At 41.3% G+C, this 19,939-nt stretch overlaps 1 protein-coding gene across 1 annotated transcript in view; it reads right to left on the reverse strand.

Annotated features, from left to right (window-relative positions):
• The window catches only part of CSMD1 (CUB and Sushi multiple domains 1), a 669,247-nt gene that overhangs the window by 243,266 nt on the left and 406,042 nt on the right, over nt 1–19,939 (reverse strand). Inside the window, exons 23-25 of the mRNA XM_042982757.1 lie at nt 16,183–16,321; nt 12,220–12,407; nt 7,185–7,379 (exon numbers count right to left, since the gene is read on the reverse strand). Coding sequence (XP_042838691.1) covers nt 7,185–7,379; nt 12,220–12,407; nt 16,183–16,321 — 522 coding nt within the window. The remainder of the gene's footprint in view (nt 1–7,184; nt 7,380–12,219; nt 12,408–16,182; nt 16,322–19,939) is intronic.

A 19,939-nucleotide genomic window follows, 5' to 3' on the forward strand; every position in this document is an offset into this window, starting at 1 on the left:
ATCAGTCATATTAACTGAAAAGCTACAAAAATTATTTCAGTTTTCTACTGTTTTTACATTACTACAGAGCTTAGAAAAAATAATGTTTGCTTTTAGCTTTTCATTGTTGAACTTTTCATCTCAAAGACTCAGTTCAAGAGTAGCATGTAGAATTACTAATAAGCCGGGGTCTCTTCCTGCAAGTTTGATTGAAAACTGAATTGATTCATAACTAGAAAGCCAGGGCACATACAGTAACAAGTGTTACGTGCAGAGCTCTGTGTGTGTGTGTGTGAGTGTGTGCGCACACGCGCGTGTGCGTGTCTTTACTTTCCTTCTCATTATTTTATTCACTTGGGCATTACTTTTGCTAAGGAAACACTGAAAACACTGGGACAACACCGAAAATACTCTGGAAGCATGTTCAAACAGACATTCAATTGAATCCTAGTCTCGTGACTCCCAGTTTTTTTAATTAAACGCCCTATCCTTCAATCCGTCAAATGTGACTTCAGAAGACGTCCCAGTCTGCAGAGTGTGACCCGGGACAGGCACTGAACTACCAGCCTCCCGGACCCTGCTGCCTGCAGCCTGACCACGCTGCTCCTGGTCTCAGATACATCCCCATGGACCTCAAGTCAGAATCATTTTTAGTGTTTGAGAAAGTAGATTTGTACAACTTGTTTATTCTTGGTAAGACAGTTTTCAAGCACCAAAAGACAAATCAAAGGCAATATATTTAATCCTTTCAATGTTAATTAACACACTATCAAGTCCTAACTGATAGGCATTCTTCGCAACTAACAAAGTTCCTTGGACTATGTTGACATTAATGTCAAAGCACCTCATTCGTGATTTGTGAGAGTTCGAAGCCATACATCACAACAGCTTGGGAAACTGAAGTCTTATTCTAAGTTTCAAGGGAAAACAGCTTACGCATCTGACAGCGTTGATCTACTTATGATCAACAGGTAGAGATTTTCTTTAACTACACTGAGTGTGGTCTTCCCGCTGGTGTCTTGATTCAGAATAATTTTATCATCCCACGACACTTACACTGACATTTTACAATTCTAAAAAGAAAAATTCTATTTTAACTTGTTGATAGAAGTTAAACTCTCAAGCTGAAGGTTCTACATGAAATGCTGGGTGACTTATTCTACTAATTTAGATACGTCGCTTAATTTTTTTTTCACCTCATCCATATAAATGCAACCAGGGTATTTCAGAACTACTTTTTCCTTAAAAGTTTACAGTTCAAATTTTAAAAAGTAAGTACCATGAAGCATAGAAATCTATTTTTTGCTCAGCCATATAAAACTCAAGCAGGTAACTGTGCAAATATCCTTTCTTTTAAACCTAGAAAATCCATCCAGTTCAAATTTTAAGCCACAGGTATAAATAAAAAGTGGAAGCCAATCACCACTGGGGTAACATTTGGATGCTCAAATGATCTGACAGACAGAAATCTTATCAAGGACACCGTGTGATGCATTTGTGGAAGTATACCTACAAGTATTTATTTTGTTCAAGGACAGGATGAAAGAGAATTATCTTGTGATAACACAAGACATTAAAAAAAAAAAAAAAAGATGGAATGAAAGGAAACTGACCTGGCATTTTAGGTCCACTGCTTCCTTGATGCATCGGGTTGTGCTTACACGTTCTAGATAAGCACCAGAACTATTCTGAACACAAGCAAACATTTGCGAAATTGACAAAAATATGTATAGGATTTTCATTTCATTCTTAATGATTATTCTGTCCGTGTTACTGCGCTGACCTCAGACGCAGATAGGTATGGTCTTTTCCGTAATGGGCATTATTTTACGTTAATGTGATAAACGAAAAATAAAGATGTTCTTGCTCTTTGGTAATTAATGCATGAAACAGATAATTTTCTAAATGAATAAAGAGCAATAACATCATAACTACAGATGGTAACAAGAATTCACTCATCCATCTGGTTAACTGAAATGTATGTCTCATATGTAAAGGCAACAAAATTCAATCGAATTGAATGTAAACTGAAACAACACAGCTAACATCCTGACCCGTGAAACAGGCTCTGGGTTGTTTCAATTTCAGTTCAATTTACAGTAAATTTCAGTGAAGAAAAACTGCAGACAACAGATGAATCACCAAGAAAAAAAAATCATATTCTACATGTAAAATAAACTAGTCCAGAACGTGCGGCCTGCATTCCATAATATATGGAATATTGAAATGTTTTTTTAATGTTTTATTTTTGAGAGAGAGAGAGAGAGAGAGAGAGAATATGAGTGGGGGAGAAACAGAGAGAGAAACACATAATATGAAGCAGGCTCCAGGCTCTGAGCTGCCAGCACAGAGACTGATGCAGGGCTTGAACCCATGAACCGTGAGATCATGATCTGAGCCGAAGTTGGACGCTTAATAGACTGAGGCATTCAGGCTTGAAATGTTTACAGTATAGCAGAAATCCCTGGTTTAGCTGGTCATCTAAATGATCCACATGTAGTGATTCATGCACAAAATGTGTTATTCCCCATGACAGATCCAAAATAAACTACGGGGGGAAGTAATTTCTACTTTAATGATTTGGTAGTTTGAGTTCTACTTAAATGTAAATAAATAGCATAAATAAAAATTTATGTGTTGTGCACTTTGATGACAGGTAAACAGAAATTGCTCTTGGCTTTATGGGTCTTCAAATACAGAAGAAGAAATAATCTCTAATTTAAAATTTGATTCTGTATCTATTATCCAAATGTGACTTCTTTTAGTAACCTTTTTTTATTATAATTTTTTTTTTTAACATTTATTTTTGAGACAGAGAGAGACAGAGCATGAATGGGGGAGGGGCAGAGAGAGAGGGAGACACAGAATCGGAAGCAGGCTCCAGGCTCTGAGCCATCAGCCCAGAGCCCGACGCGGGGCTCGAACTCACGGACCGCGAGATCGTGACCTGAGCTGAAGTCGGACGCTTAACCGACTGAGCCACCCAGGCGCCCCGTGACTTCTTTTATTTATGTTTATTTTGTGGCTATCATTCCCCCACAGGTTCAAATTGTATTTGAGTTTAATACAAACTTAATTCCTCCTGCATTATTATTTAACAAAGTCTAAAACTCACCTTCTTTCTTATTTTTACTCTGGTCCCCATATATATATATCCTCTATGGAGATGTCTGAAGAGGGATATTACCACACCTGGGATGTACAGATCATTTAGTGGAATACAAGAAAAAATATTAGAACCTCTGTAGAAAGTTATATCCCGGGAGGTGTTTCTGTTCACACATTATCTACGCGCGATGTCTGCTGGGAACTGGGGTGTGTGTAAGGGCATTGCACTTATTGGGGTTTCATGCTCAACAGTCACGACGTGACTGGATGTCAGACCAAGAGTCTGCCATCATTGCCCTCTGGTTTATTAAAAGGATCATGTATTCCATTTACAGGTAGATTAAGATTTACATACAGAATCCAGATTTTCTATTTATTGAGCACCTACTTTGTCTGAGACAGCCATATGCATATCCCATTTAATCTTTCCAACACTGGTGAGGTAGGCATTCTTATGTCCTGAGCCCTGGGTGGTGCAGCCAGAATTTGGCCGCCTCTAGTTGGATAACCCCTGGGCCCTGCTCCAGTCCCCACCCTGAGAACCTCTCCCCTGGAAAGTGGGGTCCTCAAGACCTAGGTAAGCAGCCTGCAGGCAGCCCTGGACCCACTTCTGGGACGGCGATCTAGGACCCTAGGCTCCCGTGAGAGCACTGCCTGGGTTCCACTGTGTCACCTCCCAGACACCCCTCATGTTAGTTTTTAGGAAATTTAGCAGGAAGGACCCCAAAACTTCCATGTTGTCCAACCTGCCCAAAGCAGCTCACATGGTAACTTAAGTATGTGGCTTTTCAGCATTTTTCATTAAATAGAGCCAGGGGAGGCACTGACTCACAAGCTGGCCTTCATGGTCACGACTTAAATACACTGCCTGGTGCTAAAATTTACAAACTTCCCTCACAAATTTGCTTTCTATATATGCATATTATTTTTACATATACATGTACATGAATCATGTACATCACACATATATTTAATCTACATTTAATATATATTTTATTTAATGTAATATATTTATTTCAAGATCTATATTTAGTATGTATTGAAATACATATACATATATACACCCTATAAGTATAAAGGGAAATAAACCTAAAAACATAATAAAAATATATATTACTTATTCATATTATTAGTTATCCATAAACATTATATTTATTAATGTTATATATTATTGGTGTATAAATATATATATTTCAATATATTTATATATGTTTATCTATTATTAATAATATAAATAATATTTTTATTATGTTTATAGATTAATTTCCCTTTACACTTACAGGTGTGTATATGTGTATGTATGTAAAGAGTAATTTACATATATAACAAGTGGCTTCCAAAATCTCAAAAGTAAAAAATCACAATAAACATTGAAATAGAAGTTTTAGATTGCTTTTTAAGAATTTGAGATGAATGATGTTTCTCAGGCCCTTCCAAATCTATGAGGTTACTGGGCATTTTATTTTACGTATATGGCATTATTTATATTTTATAAAGGGCATGTGCATTTTAAATATAATTAAAATGTGACATATTAAGTTTCTACAAAATGTAACATAAATATACGTGGATTTTTACGTATCTATATTTTTAATGGTTATTTCTTTTTGAGATAGAGAGAGACAGAACATGAGTGGGGGAGAGGTAGAACGAGAGGGAGACACAGAATCTGAAGCAGGTTCCAGGCTCTGAGCTGTCAGCACAGAGCCCGATGTGGGGCTCGAACCCATGAACCACACGCAAAATCATGACCTGCGCTGAGTCGGATGCTCAACTGACTGAGTCGCCCAGGCGCCCTGATTTTTACATCTTTTACAGCTATCGTTCCATATGATTATTATGATAGGTCCACAGAGGGTATCAGGCAAATATCACCGTTGTCCCTGACGAGAAGACACAGAGGCCTACAGGCACCGAACCACCTTCCCACCTCGCACGTGAGGTTAAGAGTGGATGTGGAACTGGACTCCTCTCTGGCTTTTCCTCAAGACCGAAACAGAGCAGGCAGGCACACAGCCACCCCTATCCCGGGCCTGATGGCGTTGGGGGAACGCAAATTTGCAACAAGGAAATCCCACAGGGTCCCACACGCACTTTGCAGTTAACATGAGTTATGAGGCTGGCTAGCTTCCTCACCCTCCACAGAAGAGATTACGATGCTGAGGACCCAAAGCTTACTGGTTAAGTTCAGACGTTAATGAAAAACATGGAAACATGCACTATGCATCGGGGGGGGGGGGGGGGGGCACGGTGTATTTGCTTCCCTCTCTCGGCATCGTTCGCTCTTCCAGACCTGGAATCTGAGAAGCGTCGATGAATCTGTTTTCATTTTGGTTATTAAAACATGTCAGATTAGGAAGATTTAACAGGCTGCATAATTTTCCATGAAAATTTATTTTTAGCTTTTCACTAACTTATTCATTTCCTCTAGAAACTTGTGTGAAGTCCTTACTGTGCCAGAACCCAGGGCTGGGTCCTGGCAAGGTGGCTTCTTAAATCGACAAGTTCTCGGGTTCACACACAGACTTAGGGACACGGATGTCACAATGCGACCAAGGGCATTACGTTGGTTTGTTTCTTTTGTTTAATTTTTAAATTTGACCTAAAAAATAAAAATAAATAAATAAATAAATAAATAAATAAATAAATAAATAAATAAAAATTAAAAAAATTAAAAAAAAAAAATTAAAAAAATTTTGACCTATTTGGTCTGAAGGGACCAGTAACGTGAGCTGTCCTGAGTGGGGGAGAAAAAGAAAGCTTTTGGTAAGTTCATTATATCTAACTAAACTGGTACCTGAGTTCATCCTAAAATAACTTGGAAATCACTTTTTTTTCTGCAAACACCATGGGCTTTACCATCTTCTTTTTAATGTGCATCATCTCAGGGTAGAGGTTACAAGTCATATGCCCAAAGCTCGAACACTTTGGTCTATGGACAGTCCTATGAAATCATTGACTAGATTAACATACGGACACGGCCAGAGACCCGGAAATCTACATCTGTCTCTGTCACTGCACTGTCCGGGGTAACTGCCACCAGACTGCTGTCACTGTAGGTCAGTTCTGTCTCTTCTTTTTTTGAGAGAGAAAGAGAAGGAGAGAGAGAGGGAGAGAGTGCCATGAGCTGGGGAGGGACAGAAGGAGAGAGAGAATCTCAAGCAGGATCCACTGACAGCACGAATCCTGACCCAGGGTCACTCCCACAGCCCTGTGAATTCACGACCCGAGCCAGAATCAAGAGTCAGACACTCAACTGAGCTGCTCAGGTGCCCTAGTTCGGTCGGCTCTTGAAGGTTGATCTTACCTTTTAATATGTGGATTTAGTAACTGAATGCCCATATAAAGAATTACAACTAGTGATATTTGGGGGGAGAATGACACATGAATGTATACACATATATACATGTATACACACACATACACACACACATACACACACACACACAGAGAGAGAGAGAGAGAGAGAGAGAGAGAGAGAGACATTGAAATACAGAGGCAGAGACAGAAGCAGAAGAGTGCATCTGGAGACTGTCACTTAGTACCTCTTAATGTACATCAGGCCTAGAATATTAAAAAAAAAAAAAAAGAAGTTAAAAATGCCAAACTATCTGAGAGAAAAATGTCACCCCTTCCCGAAGCCTGTGCCAATGGCCATACATCAAATGATCAAGGCATGTGAAATACTTAGTCCGCAGTGGCTCTGTACGGGAATCTAACCCTAACCACTGGTTAGGGGACTACAGCACTGAAGCGTGACAGCAATTCTAAAATGAGACATTGCATTCTAAAGTAAAAGTAAAATGAGATGTTGTATTCTAATTTTTTTTTAACATTTATTTTTTTTTGAGACAGAGAGAGACAGCGCATGAGCAGGGGAGGGGCAGAGAGAGAGGGAGACACAGAATCCGAAGCAGGCTCCAGGCTCTGAGCTGTTAGCACGGAGCCTGATGCGGGGCTTGAACTCATGAGCCGTGAGATCATGACCTGAGCCCCCCAGGCGCCCCTGAGACGTTGTGTTCTAAAGTAAAAGTCAAATGAGACCGTGCATTCTAAAGTAAAAGTGTTACGAAGGACAGCACAGGGCCCACGCGTACCGTTGCAGGAAGGCAAGGCCTGACTCCAGGCAGGTTTTCCGTCCGCTCCGATCACACACGTGATGGAGGAGGGGTCCACAATCTTGTAGCCAGAGTCACACTGGTAGGTCACGGTTGAGCCAAGTTTGAAGTCCGTGCCAATGCGTGTCCCGTTCATTATATTTCCAGGGTCGAAACAGGCTTCCCGGGGCTTCTCTGTAGAAGCAAAGGTCAACTCCGTAAGGGCAGGGATCTTAAGCTTCTGTCTGTTTCTCTGTTTGCTTGCTCATTTTATCTAGTGCCTACAACAGTGCCTGGTGTATGAGAAAAGCTCAAAAAGTATTTATAGATGGACAAATAACCAAGTTAGTAGCTGAGTATCAAGTTAATATTATTAATAACGACATGTCATTATCAATGTGATGACTACCAAGTTAACAATTCAATAACACGAAAATAGGAAAAACTCCAACTTAATACAATTACGCTTCTTTTCTTAAAGCCACATTTTACTACAGAATCGTTATTGAATCACTTTCATTTAGGTAAAAAACACAACATTACTTTTTACGAGTTTTTTGTTTTTTTTGTTGTTTCTGTTTGCTACGGAACCTAGTACTGAAGCAAAGAAAGCAAGGCTGGAAAAGCTGAGGTCATTTCCTACCACTGCGCTTAAATCATGCTGATGTGAAACCACACGCCCTAGAGGCCATGAGAGAATCCGGCCACTCCCGGGGTCGGGCTCGGTGCGTGCCAGTGCTCAGCACTTGATACCGGGAAGAGGAGACCGGCAGGGAGGACAGGAGAAGTTCCGGGCCTCCCACAGGGCTCCCTCCCTGCACTCGGGGGCACAGCGCCTGGCGGCGGGGTCGGACCGATGGATAAGCGCCAGTCGCCGCACCTTCACCGCCACGACCTCCCGACAGCTCCGACCTGGCTGCGGTGACCGCCCGCAGGGAGGTGAGGGCCGGCTGCGTTCTAGGCACAGAGCGGGCTGCACCTCGCCCTCCATTCTGTCCTCCCCTGCAGCTCTGCGAGGGCCAGAGCTGGTCTGCTGCGGACTGTGGACCTGGAAGCCCAACAGAAGTGTAACAACTTTCACTTGGGGCACCTGGGAGGCTCAGATGGTTAAGCGTCCGACCCTTGGTTGCTGCTCAGGTCACGATCTCACGGTTTGTGAGTCCGAGGCCCACGCTGGGCTCCGTGCTGACAGCGCAGAGCCTGCCTGGGATTCTCTCTCTCCCTCTCTCTCTCTCTCTGCCCTTCCCTTGTCTCGCTCTCAAAATAAAGAAATAAACTGAAAAGAAACTTTTACTAAAAGCCTATCTGTTCCCAAATATAAATAGAAACCAGTCTTTTTTTTTCCCCTCTGAGACTTGTAGCTATGTGGTTAATTCCTGTTGACTTTTGGTAACCTTACCATTTTAAATGTCTTTATATTCAATAGACCTTCCAAAATATCTCTAAATGGAGGGATAACTATATATATATGTAAGTATATAATATATATAAGTATATATATAAGTATATATAATATACAAATTATAATATATAAATATGTTATAAATATATACAATTATATAAATAATTTATAATTATAAATATATAGTTATATATATATATAGTAATATATATAGTTACATAGTTATATTGTACTTCATCATTTGAATGGCGTTTTTGCTTATACATGTCAACATTTTTCATGCCATCATCAAAGTTCCTGGTAATGTCAGAAGGCTCTAGACCTGAATTTTATAGATGTTCAAGTGATCAATTTAGAAGATACCTGAAACATTAATCTTCATTTTTTAACTGACAGTATAAAAATACAGTTTGGCTTGTGTGTGCATGTCTGTGTGTGTGTGTGAGTGTGAGTGCGACAGAGAGAGACAGAGACAGAGAGACAGAGGGATTAAGGTCATTAATATCAATACATGCTCAAGGGTGACTTGAGTGGATAAAATAGACACGTTTTCACTCTTCTTCTGGCTTGACGCGTGTCAATTCCTTCATTCACATAGAAAAGATCTCTGGAAATTATAAGTGGTAGACTGATTTTCTTTGGCTGGAATTAATATTGATTATGCTGTTTAAATTGTTTCTTACTGATTGTCCATCTGTTGCTTATTATTATTTCCACAAACTCCTGTTTGCAGGAAAACCATCCTGAGAGGTTCTAACAGATATGCCATGACAGACTAAAAGTGGAGTGAGTTTTGAGGACTTAACATTGTGTGTCCTCTTAGGAATGGATGGCATGTGGCAGAGGAAGAGAACAGCACGAAGTTTGGGAAAGCTTGGAGGAAACAAAAGAGGGCTGTTTAACTGTATTCATTCCATATTTTCCATTGTATTTATAATGATCTGTGTCAACATCAGCCAAACAGAGATCTCGTTGGCAATTGGTGACTTCACGTATTCTGAGAATGTATTATGGGGGCGCCTGGGTGGCTCAGACGGTTGAGCTTCTGACTTCAGCTCAGGTCATGATCTCACAGTTCCTGGGTTCAAGCCCCACGTCGGGCTCTGCGCTGACAGCTCAGAGTCCGGATTTTGCGTGTCTCCTTCTCTGTGCCCCTCCTGGGCTCATGCTTCCTCTCTCTCTTAAAGTACTAAAAATTTTCTCAGTACACAGCAGCAGTCCCCCTTATTTAGGAGATGCATTTCCAGACCCCCAGGAAAGGCCTGAAATTGCACAGAGTACCAAACCCTATGTATACTATGTTTTGTCCTACTTATATATACATATATGCCTATGAGAGTTTAAGAGATTAGCAATAATTACTACTAATAAAATAGAACAACTATAAAATATACCCAAGCTCATGAGTGACCTGGACGCGATGACCAGTGTCAGGCTCCTGGGGACCTTCTGGTGCCCTTCTGAGTCCAGCTCAAGGGGGCGGAGCATGTGCTTCCAGACCCTGCTGACCACGGGTCGCCCAGGCCCCACTGACCTCCAGTGGCCCAGACCAAGACCAGGAAAGCAAAACCACAGAGAAGGGGTCTACCATACATGCCTATTGCCCTTTCACCCTTTTCAATCATTTATTTGTTACACATCCCTTTCAGTAGAGTTTACTGTCTCACTAAACACCATGTACACGACCGCCTGCTCTGTGTCTCTGAGTTAGGTCTCTGATGGCAGGTGTCTTCATCTCTCCAAATGAACCCCCTCTAATCCTGTGGTTCTATTTCTCCAGCTCTCGCTTCAGGATGTTTCGTGATAAATCACAGACACGGTTTTCGCTTACGGTTTGTCCTATTTTCTAATTCGATGACTTCATAACATAGTGTGTTTTGCCACAGTTCATGTCCTTCCTCCCTAAGGACACGCCTCTGAGAACTCACGCGAGGGAGGACAGTGGGTTCAATCAGCCGGTGTCAGAGACTGTGGCTCAGTGACCCTGCCCGTGCCTCCTACTTCTCGTCCTGCCGGAGAGCTGACCAAAGCACCGTTACTGCGACCTTTCCTTGTCTTCTGCTACTTCTGTTTTTCACAGCCTTTCCTGGAGAGCTTTGAAAACATGAAGAGCTGTGGCCCCCAGTTCGACAGCTGCCCTGGTCTTGAAAGAACCTACACAAAAGATGCACGTCTCTCTTCCTACCCTTAGGAACGTACCTCCTTCCTCCTTTATTCCCTCGTCCAGCCGAGGAGGCCCTGGAGAGCACAAAGTGCACAGGCGGGCAGTGACAAATGTCCATCCTTATGTTTAGAGGAGGGGTGGTGCTTTGCAGCTCATTCTAGAATGGGCACTGTCGTGGTGAAGTGCACGTCTGTGAGTTCTTGTTACTCCAGAAACTGTCTGATGATATGGTAAATGCCTAAATGTGCTGTTTTTCATTATTCATAAACATTAACAGATCCCATCCCCAAAGCACAAGAACTCCTCTGACTGCTGAGTTTAATATTTTTCTCTTAGGCATTTTAATAAGAATCAGTAAGTTTGTAGATTTTGGTGTTTAGAAGGAAATAGATTAATTTTCTACCTAAAATCATATAAAGAAACATAAGTCCATTGAAGCATTAACAGACATGAAATGTGTCCTGTGTTTTATTTGACAATTCTAATCACTGATAAGTAACTCAAGTTTAAATCAGTATACATATTTTCATTATTTTTTTAAAGCGCTCACTAGTCTGAATTGATATTTCATTAAGTCCTTTTCTCTAATTCTTTGTCATATATCTTATATGTTCTTGGTTTCCATGAGACATGGATTTGAAAAGAATGTGATTATTTTCATGGACGCTATAGAAAAATGCTTAATTTAGGGTGGTTTGTGTTTGAGTTTGTCTCTATTTTCTCTGGCAACAGGTGATGGGGGGGGTCCCAAACGAAGTGGGAGACACCCATCTGGTGGGCAAACAAGGAAGCTTGCCTCGGCTGGGGCTCCTCATGAACCAGTGCCCATGGGTGGTGGAGACAGGTGAGGGCCACAAAATCACACGCTGAAAAGCAAGGAGATAAAACTACTATTCTGATGTACTTAACCTTAGTCATTCTGAAGAAACAAATGAGAGGATATTAAAACACACGTTAAAATAATAACAATTATTATTTTTTTAGTGTTTCTTAATTTTTGAGAGAGAGAGAGAGAGAGAGAGAGACTATGACAATGAGCAGGGGAGGGGCAGAGAGACAGGAAGACACAGAATCGGAAGCAGGCTCCAGGCTTCAAGCTGTCAGCACAGAGCCCGACGCGGGGCTCAAACTCACAAACCGCAAGATCATGATCTGAGCCGAAGTCGGACGCTTAACCAACTGAGATGCCCCAACTCTTAAATGTCATCAAATCCTTCAATACACACATCATAATTTATTTTTACATGACTATGAGTTGGGGGAAAAAGAAATTATTCATTTTTCTTTTTTCCTTTCAGCAAAGGTAGAAATGTGTCTCTGGATTTTCTTCCCCACTGTAAATATCGAACATTATGTTATGCGAGCATTTTATGTATGAAACAGTCACACAAGACCTCAGAGATAAATGCTTACAATGAATAAACCTTGATACAAATTATTTGACACACAAATTAAGCTGATCACAGTACCTTTAAATTCAATCGCAAACCCCGACAAGCCCACGGAAGCATCACTCCGAAAAGCCAGAAAAAGACTATTTCCACTACTCTCTATTCTTTCTGGGGCTTGAGAACCCTGGAAACTTCCAAGGAGAGGTCTGTTGGAATCTTCTCCTTCATAGATATGTAGGAAATCATAACTGGGCTCCATGTTGAAACTAAAGGAAAGAGCATTCATCAGGTTCGGCACCAAACACGTGTCTCGTATTTCCTCCAGACTACAAGCACACAGTGAGTTCACTTACCTTCATGCAACGAATTTTAAAAACCCAAACAACCCAGAAGTTAAATGTAAAAATAATTTAAATGTGACAGTAGCAATGTGTGTAACTAATATGAATGGTCAATACTGTTAGCACGAGACATAATGACTGCTATATTCAAAATGGTAGGAGTTCATACTCTGGTTTCCCTTCAGATCGTATAAATCTTTCATCTTTTACAAAATGGGAGGAGTTTGAAGATATCTGTAAGACAAAGATTCCTAATAACGTGGACAGAATATCTCTTCCCTGCACCCAGGAAATTGCTAAAGAAATATGGTTTGAAAGAAAGGGGTTTGAAAGGGAATTCCCACCGATATTTGATTTTTACGTGAATATTTTTAGTTTGAAAAACAGGTATCCTTGATATCGCTCTCCTTAATTTTTTTTTTAATTCTCTGTGAGTTTGTTTTTACTTTTAAAAATGTAATTGCCTCTACTTGGTTGGGTCAGTCAGCTGACATCAGTCATCCCTGGGATGGCACGAGGAGTGGTAGGCACCCACTCCGTTTCATGTTCCTACATCATTGACTTTTTCCAATCTTCTCTTCCCGCCCCACACCCCCCGCCCCCCTGCTCTCTCCACTTCTCTCTCTGTGTCTCTCTCCTCTAGTATTAAATACCCTGGTAATCCCCAAAGTTCTCAGGTGGGATGTGGCTTTCCGTGTCTCTGCCTTTTTTGATGAGAAGGCGGATGATGGTCTGGGCACTTCCAAAACGTGCACACTCTCAGGTCAAAGACTAAAGCTGGCACAGATGATAAGATCTCGAGGAGATCAGAAATAACCGACAAACTGACAGAGGTTCCAAGTAACGCCTTCTGACTGGCCTTCCACTTCTTCCTCATCTCTGAGTCGGGGCCTTTGTGTCTTCAGCAAGGACTCATTCCGAGCAGCGTCCACTCTGTCTCCCTTCAGTTGGCAGTGTATTTGGATAACAGGGATGGTGAGTCAAGGAAGCTTTATCATCACTAACGTGGACGTGGACGTTGTTTAAGTGGCTCTAGTTTATCTGGAGATCCAGGTGATGAAATAGGAACAAAAGGTCTCTCCAGAAATTGCCCCAGGTGTTCTGAAGGAAGCCACCAAGAGTGGGCACCACAGAGGACCCAACATTAACACTGCACCTAGTCCTGCATCGTGCCATCCCAGTTTATGCCAAGGCTACACTGGGTGCTGCGGGAAGTCCCTGGACATAGTTTTTAAGGGAGCTTTAAAAGATTCCTTAGTCTGCTTATTTGACAAATTCCTTAAAACTCACAAATGAAGGAGTAAAAGATCAGGCATGACCAAACAGAAAGGTGTCAACAGGAATTGTATCAAACAAGAAGAATCTGATTGGAGGAAGAATTTTATTTGGGATACTTTATAAGAATGCTATTAGAATCTGGGGATGCTGTATCCCCATTAACCAGCAGAGCTCATTACTGTTATAGATTATATTTGAGCACTGGAGATACACTGAGTCACAGAAAGGAAATATAGTCTGACCTCTCTCTCTCTCGCTCTCTTTTTGGATATACCATAATCCATGCACTAAAGTCTGGAGTGACATTTGTAATTCATCATGATTCTATTTGTAAAATCCATTTTTATGTCCTTTTTAAATTTATTTTTATTTTTTAGAGAGGGAGAAGGGGCGGAGAGAGAGGGGGGACAGAGGATCCGAAGCAGGCTCTGCACTGACAGCGGAGAGGCTCGAACTCACGAACAGTGAGATCATGACCTGAGCCTAAGTCAGACGCCTAATGGACCGAGCCACCCAGGCGCCCCTGTAAAATCCATTTTTAATTCTGCACGATCCATGAGACCCAATAAATAGGCCAAAGTGTGGCCCAGCTTTTGAACCAAATGTAATCTGAGTCTCGATGTGTGAGTATCTTCGGCTCCCCGGTCTACAGGGACCTGTGATGAGTCACCCTTCCCAAAGACCCCAAGTCCCAGGAAAGGCCTTGGAGTGAACGTTCCAGGTCACACAGTGCCTGGTCCTTCCTGTTAGTCGTGCCATCCGCTCCCCAGCCCCTTAGAAGCACACCTGACTTTACTGACTCCCTATAAACCGTGCGTCTGGGCAGCGCGTGTCAATGCCAGCGTCTCTTTGCTTGGGGAGGTGAAATCCTGGCCCCACCCAGCACTTCTGGCTCCCTGCTCCCATCTACCGAGTAGACCCAGTCGTAAGGCTTGAGGGTCACTCCCACCCGAGCACCCGCAGCTTGTCCGGTTGTCCACGTCTTGGAAGAAGTCACACATGTGTGATTTTTCTGTGACACTGGGTCAGCTAATGACTTAATCTAGAAGTTGGAAGAAAACTTGGAGGTTTTCTACTTCACCTCTCTTCCAGAGAGGTGGGTAAAATAAATAGGAAAAACAAAAACCTCTATAAAGCTGCTGTCCGTCTATACTATCAAATGGATTTTGCCCTGAGGGAACCTTGATAATTAGTCACTACCACACACTGGAGGGTAGGAAACTCCTACTTCTAAGGCCCCATGTTCTCTAAAAGGCTTTCAATTGTTCATTTACTTCTAATCTCACGGTGCCAGAGGCATCTCCAGGTTTTAAGGCATTGGTAGAAGTTAGCATTCACAAAACCTACAGAGATACCCAAAAATACAGCTGCAAATGTTCAGTGGTTTTGCACAAGGGCTGAGTGAGTGGCATAATAAGGGTTCATCACTGGGTAAATTTATAGCAGCTTGAGTAAATTGAAGACATGATGGCTTATCAGGATGACTTAACATTTAGAATCAGGGACATTTAAAATTATACTGATTCAGATCCCATCAGGAGGAGAAAGTGAAAGATAATCATGGCCAGGCCTGGGTTGGTGACGTAAACATCAGAAAAGGAACCGTGTTCAACTGACAGATAGATATACTTAGACCACTTCACCCTGGAGAGCTAAGAGATCAATAAGATGGCCTCTAGAACCAGGTGCCTTTTCAAAAGTCCCTTCATTTAGTTCAATCAATAATCAAAATACAAAGGCGAAGATCGTGGGATTTGGAAAAAATGCAATTATCATACACCAGATACGAATAATAGAACAGTCCTATAGAATTTACATTTATAAAATAATCACAATGTTTGAAACTCCGTCATCTGGTTTAGCAGGGATAAGTCAGCAATCATTTTTTAAAGAGTAATATCTATTAATTCAGACTTTACAGCAACCACATTTAGAGGAATTTCTATTTTCAAAGTTCTATGAAGTCATGATATTTCAGTGATGGTAACAGGACTACCTGTGGGAATGTCAGACAAGATGTATTGCGGAAACGATTTCGTTAGCACGCATTTAGAGAAATACTCCTATTGTCTCTGTAGTGCCCTGATGAGAAATCATACTAAGTGTATCTGTACCACTTTTTTATTACTTTTCTTGAATATTCTGTAAATTCAGCCTTCTCATGTGGAACATATTGCATGCAGGATAGTATTTAAAAGTAATTCCTGCCATGTCCTAATACAAGCAGACTTCTCGAAAGCAAAAGTACATATATGTGTATTTCCATTTAGGTCATTATGCAGCCCTATGTAGTAACTATTCGAATAACATCTAGGGCGTCACTCAAGGTAAAACCAGGTACTTTGTGAAGGGATATGTGAGGTAATTTTTCGGTGTGACACTTGAAAAGTCTACTCAAGGGGGATTCAGCAAAAGACAGTACCTTTTGAATATCAAGGCGATGACGAAGTCTGGATTCACTTTTATTCTCCAGTCACATTCTTTCCCGGGAGGATATGGCTGCGGGTAGTTAGGTGACAGAATGACACCCGCTGGGCCCGTCAGGTTCCCTCCACACGCAGCTGCCATGGAAGAGGGACAATGCTGGTCAAGGTGAAGTAGGACATCACAGAATTCATCAAGGGCACTCAGCATGTGTCAGGTTAGTAGACAATTATCTGGATGAAAATTTAAGGCCCAGGAGGTCTGTACGTTTTTCATGGACTTGTTCATGAATTTCATACAATGTCCCACCCTGCTTTTACGGAGGATTTGTAACTGTTGACAAATAAACTTCAGTTGCTATGATTTTAAGCTCTACCCAGTTAAACAGATGACTTTACTCCCCCACACTCCTACAATGCACACAATACACGTTACAGAAACACTTGGAAAGGGAAAGAAATGGCCACGAACGTCACGTTATGGTCCTGCTGATTCTCCTGTCCTATCGTAGGTTCACAAAGTCATTGCTGACTTCTTCTAGAAGGCATGCTTCCTGTTCACCTGTGTCTCACTAACACCTGGCACAGTTGTGATCAGGTATTCAGGGAATATTTGTTGAGTGAATGAATACACGTTACGCCAGGTATTCCCCAGAGTCCTCTGATATACGTAAGGTTTGGGATACAATTCAAAATGACAAAACTAACACAAAGTTTAAGTGACATCTGGGAATATGGAACCCGTAACAGACTGAGCCAGAACATCAATCTGGAAAATAGAATGTAATCACAATGCTCAGCACGTTAGTATCAGAGAACAGTGCTTTAGATGATACTCATCAATCTACTTGGTTTTTACCTATCACTTTTTCACTACCTGTGTTTACATTTATGTTAGGAAGATAATAATTATGAAGTTCAGTGGTGTTAATAGGCAAGCCAATTTTCATTCTTGAACTTCAAAATGTTTAGGATGGTTTCATTTACTACATAGGATTTCTGTTAAATCTTCCATCATGTTTAAAGGTGTTAAAACACTGCAAAATTCACAGGTATACATTTTAGACGCACGGGTGAATATTCAAGATTTATGGTTCTTCACAGCAAATACAGTGATTTCTCACCAAGTTGTCTTAAAAAAATCAGCCCAATTAAACTATAATGTTCTCCCTAAACTATCTATCTTATTTCACATCACTGGCCATATACCCATTTAAGAGAAAAAAAATGGTAAGTAGAAAAAGAAACACCCTAATTGGCAATCTTTTATACAGAGACATACATACAGATGACTTTTATTGTGAATAATGCCAATGTACGTGCTTTCTAATTTTTGTGACGATTGTGTCTTTGAATACTCACTTAACATTCCTGAAAACTTTAATTTTCCGTAAGAAGAAATATAACACATTCCATTACTTTCTGTTATGATTTCAGTCTCACTAAAGGCAAACTCTAACTAGTATCACTAGTATTATAATAAATTCAGATACACATTCAAGAGTAATAGGATATAATTTTCGCAAAAATGGCTAAACCCACATGTCCCCCCAGCATCGAGTGTGACTGTAATAAACTCTGCTGGGGCCACTGTCTACTCGGCTCCCCCAGAATCAAGTGGACGTTGACAGAGGAAAGCCAGGCAAGGCGCGGGTGGAGGCAGGTGGCGCTGAGATGGAGGGAGCAGGTACCTCCGGGTCTAGAAGATTCCGCCGCATGCAGGGTTTGCAAGACGCAGAGCGACAGATTCAGGACACTGGCTACCAGGGTGTCGCCAGCAGGAAGAATGTGGGGGTGACACAAGGTACTGGTTTAAGAGAAACCAAGAGGCATTCCTGTCTTATCCTGAGAGATCCAAGGAGGCCTTTTTAAATGAGGTTATCCAAGAGCACCCAGGGGAATTAAGTAGCACTGTCTGGCTGTATTTGTTCTCTCTTTGGGTCAGGCATTCTTCAGTTTAGTTTCATTAGGTTGTAATCTGAAACCTTGCAAAATATTTTGGACAGGATCAGCATTGCGTACAAAACGTGACCCAGACACTTCGGGAAATACTCCAGAGGGAATGGACGTAGACACAAAACCCACGAATCTGTATCAATCCCCAGTGCCTCCTTCCCGAATCCTTAGGATCCCCTCCTTAACGTACCAACAGCACCTCCATCCTTCACGGTGTGAAGCAGCACACTCGAATGAGACACATGCGTGTTTCTGCTTCGATACAACTCAGCATTCACACCATCAAATGGCATAACTGGGCTCGAAAGAGCTGCCCTGGGGGTCAGGGCAAGACGATGACACGGAATGAATTTCTGCAAACTTAGGGCAAATTCTTGCTCTTGAGAGCCATTTACAACTTGGAGTTGGAGAAAAGGTACTGCAGCCTATACAAGGAAAGAGAGATTATGGGGACTTTGAGGGATCCTCATGCAGAACGAGAAAGTGGTGAGTGTCCTCTGGTCTGCAGAGGAGTCCTTGGGAATCTGCTAAAAAATCCCAAAGGTAGTGCCTCATTCATTGGAGTCCTTTGATAAGTGAGAAAAGGGAGCTATCCAACCAGTCCACAGCAAAAATTAGCAGCAACAGACGAGGTGGTGGAAATATGAGTAACATGCCAGCAGGTGAGAGGCTAAGGGATTTCAGAAAAGAGAGAGAAAGAAATGAAGATACGAGGGGAAACACTAATAATAATAAAAGGGGAAAAAGCGCTGGGTTGAGCGCTGACTTTGACTCAGGTCATGATCTCGGGGTTCGTGGGTTCGAGCCCCGCGTCGGGCTCTGTGCTGACAGCTCAGAGCCTGGAGCCTGCTTCAGATTCTGTGTCTCCCTCTCTCTGCCCCTCCTCTGGCTCATGCTCTCTTTCTCCTTCAAAAATAAATAAACATTAAAAATAACAATAAAAAAAGAAATAAGAACAGGGTTTTGGTTTTGTTTTGTTTTGTTTTGTTTTGTTTTTGCCTCCTTTAAGGAAAATAAACACTCACTCATGGCTCTGTTGGTAAATTGGTGCAACCCTTCTGAGTTTTGAAAAATGTTTTAAAAGCTTAAGAAACACATACATGTGTAGAAATACGTCATTTATAAATAATCAAGGGTGTGTTTTGCAACAAGAGGGTTCATTCTGGCAATCTTTGTGGTAGGGGAAGACTGAAGCGATTCGGAGTGCACAGTCAGAGGGGACGAGAGCAGTCGTGTGGGCGGATCCACTCGGATGCTGTGCAGTCATGAAGAACATGCAGAAAGCACATCACGGCACAAAAAGATCCTCATTTTGTTTCGCGCTGGTAAGCCAAAGTGCAATTGACAAAATAGGATGCTGTCACTTAAAAACATTTTGGAAATAGACTCGATAAACATAAAATAATTATGAAGCTTACTTATGTATGTTTGTGTTAATAGTATTTGCCTCCAAGTAGAAAGATGACAGCTTTTTGTCCTCTTTTCCCCCTTAACTAAACATGCATTATTTTTTAATAAGGGGGGAAAAAAAGGCTTGAAGATAAAAGAAAAACTGTTTTAAATCAGCAGAACAGAATTTATGTGCGTGCTAAGACATGATCAGCTGATGCCCCAGTTGACAAGTTTCTTACAGAGGACATAAGCCTCGTTTCTGGGAAAGAAAAAAAAAAAAATATATATATATATACGTATATATGTATGTATGTATATATATTTAAAATGTAATGAAAAGATAAGATCCACTTATTCCCAAATACACATATACACATTTTCTATTTCCCGTTACATAATACCTATATG

The sequence above is a fragment of the Panthera tigris genome, chromosome B1 (assembly GCF_018350195.1).
Source record: "Panthera tigris isolate Pti1 chromosome B1, P.tigris_Pti1_mat1.1, whole genome shotgun sequence".
NCBI classification, from domain to species: domain Eukaryota; kingdom Metazoa; phylum Chordata; class Mammalia; order Carnivora; family Felidae; genus Panthera; species Panthera tigris.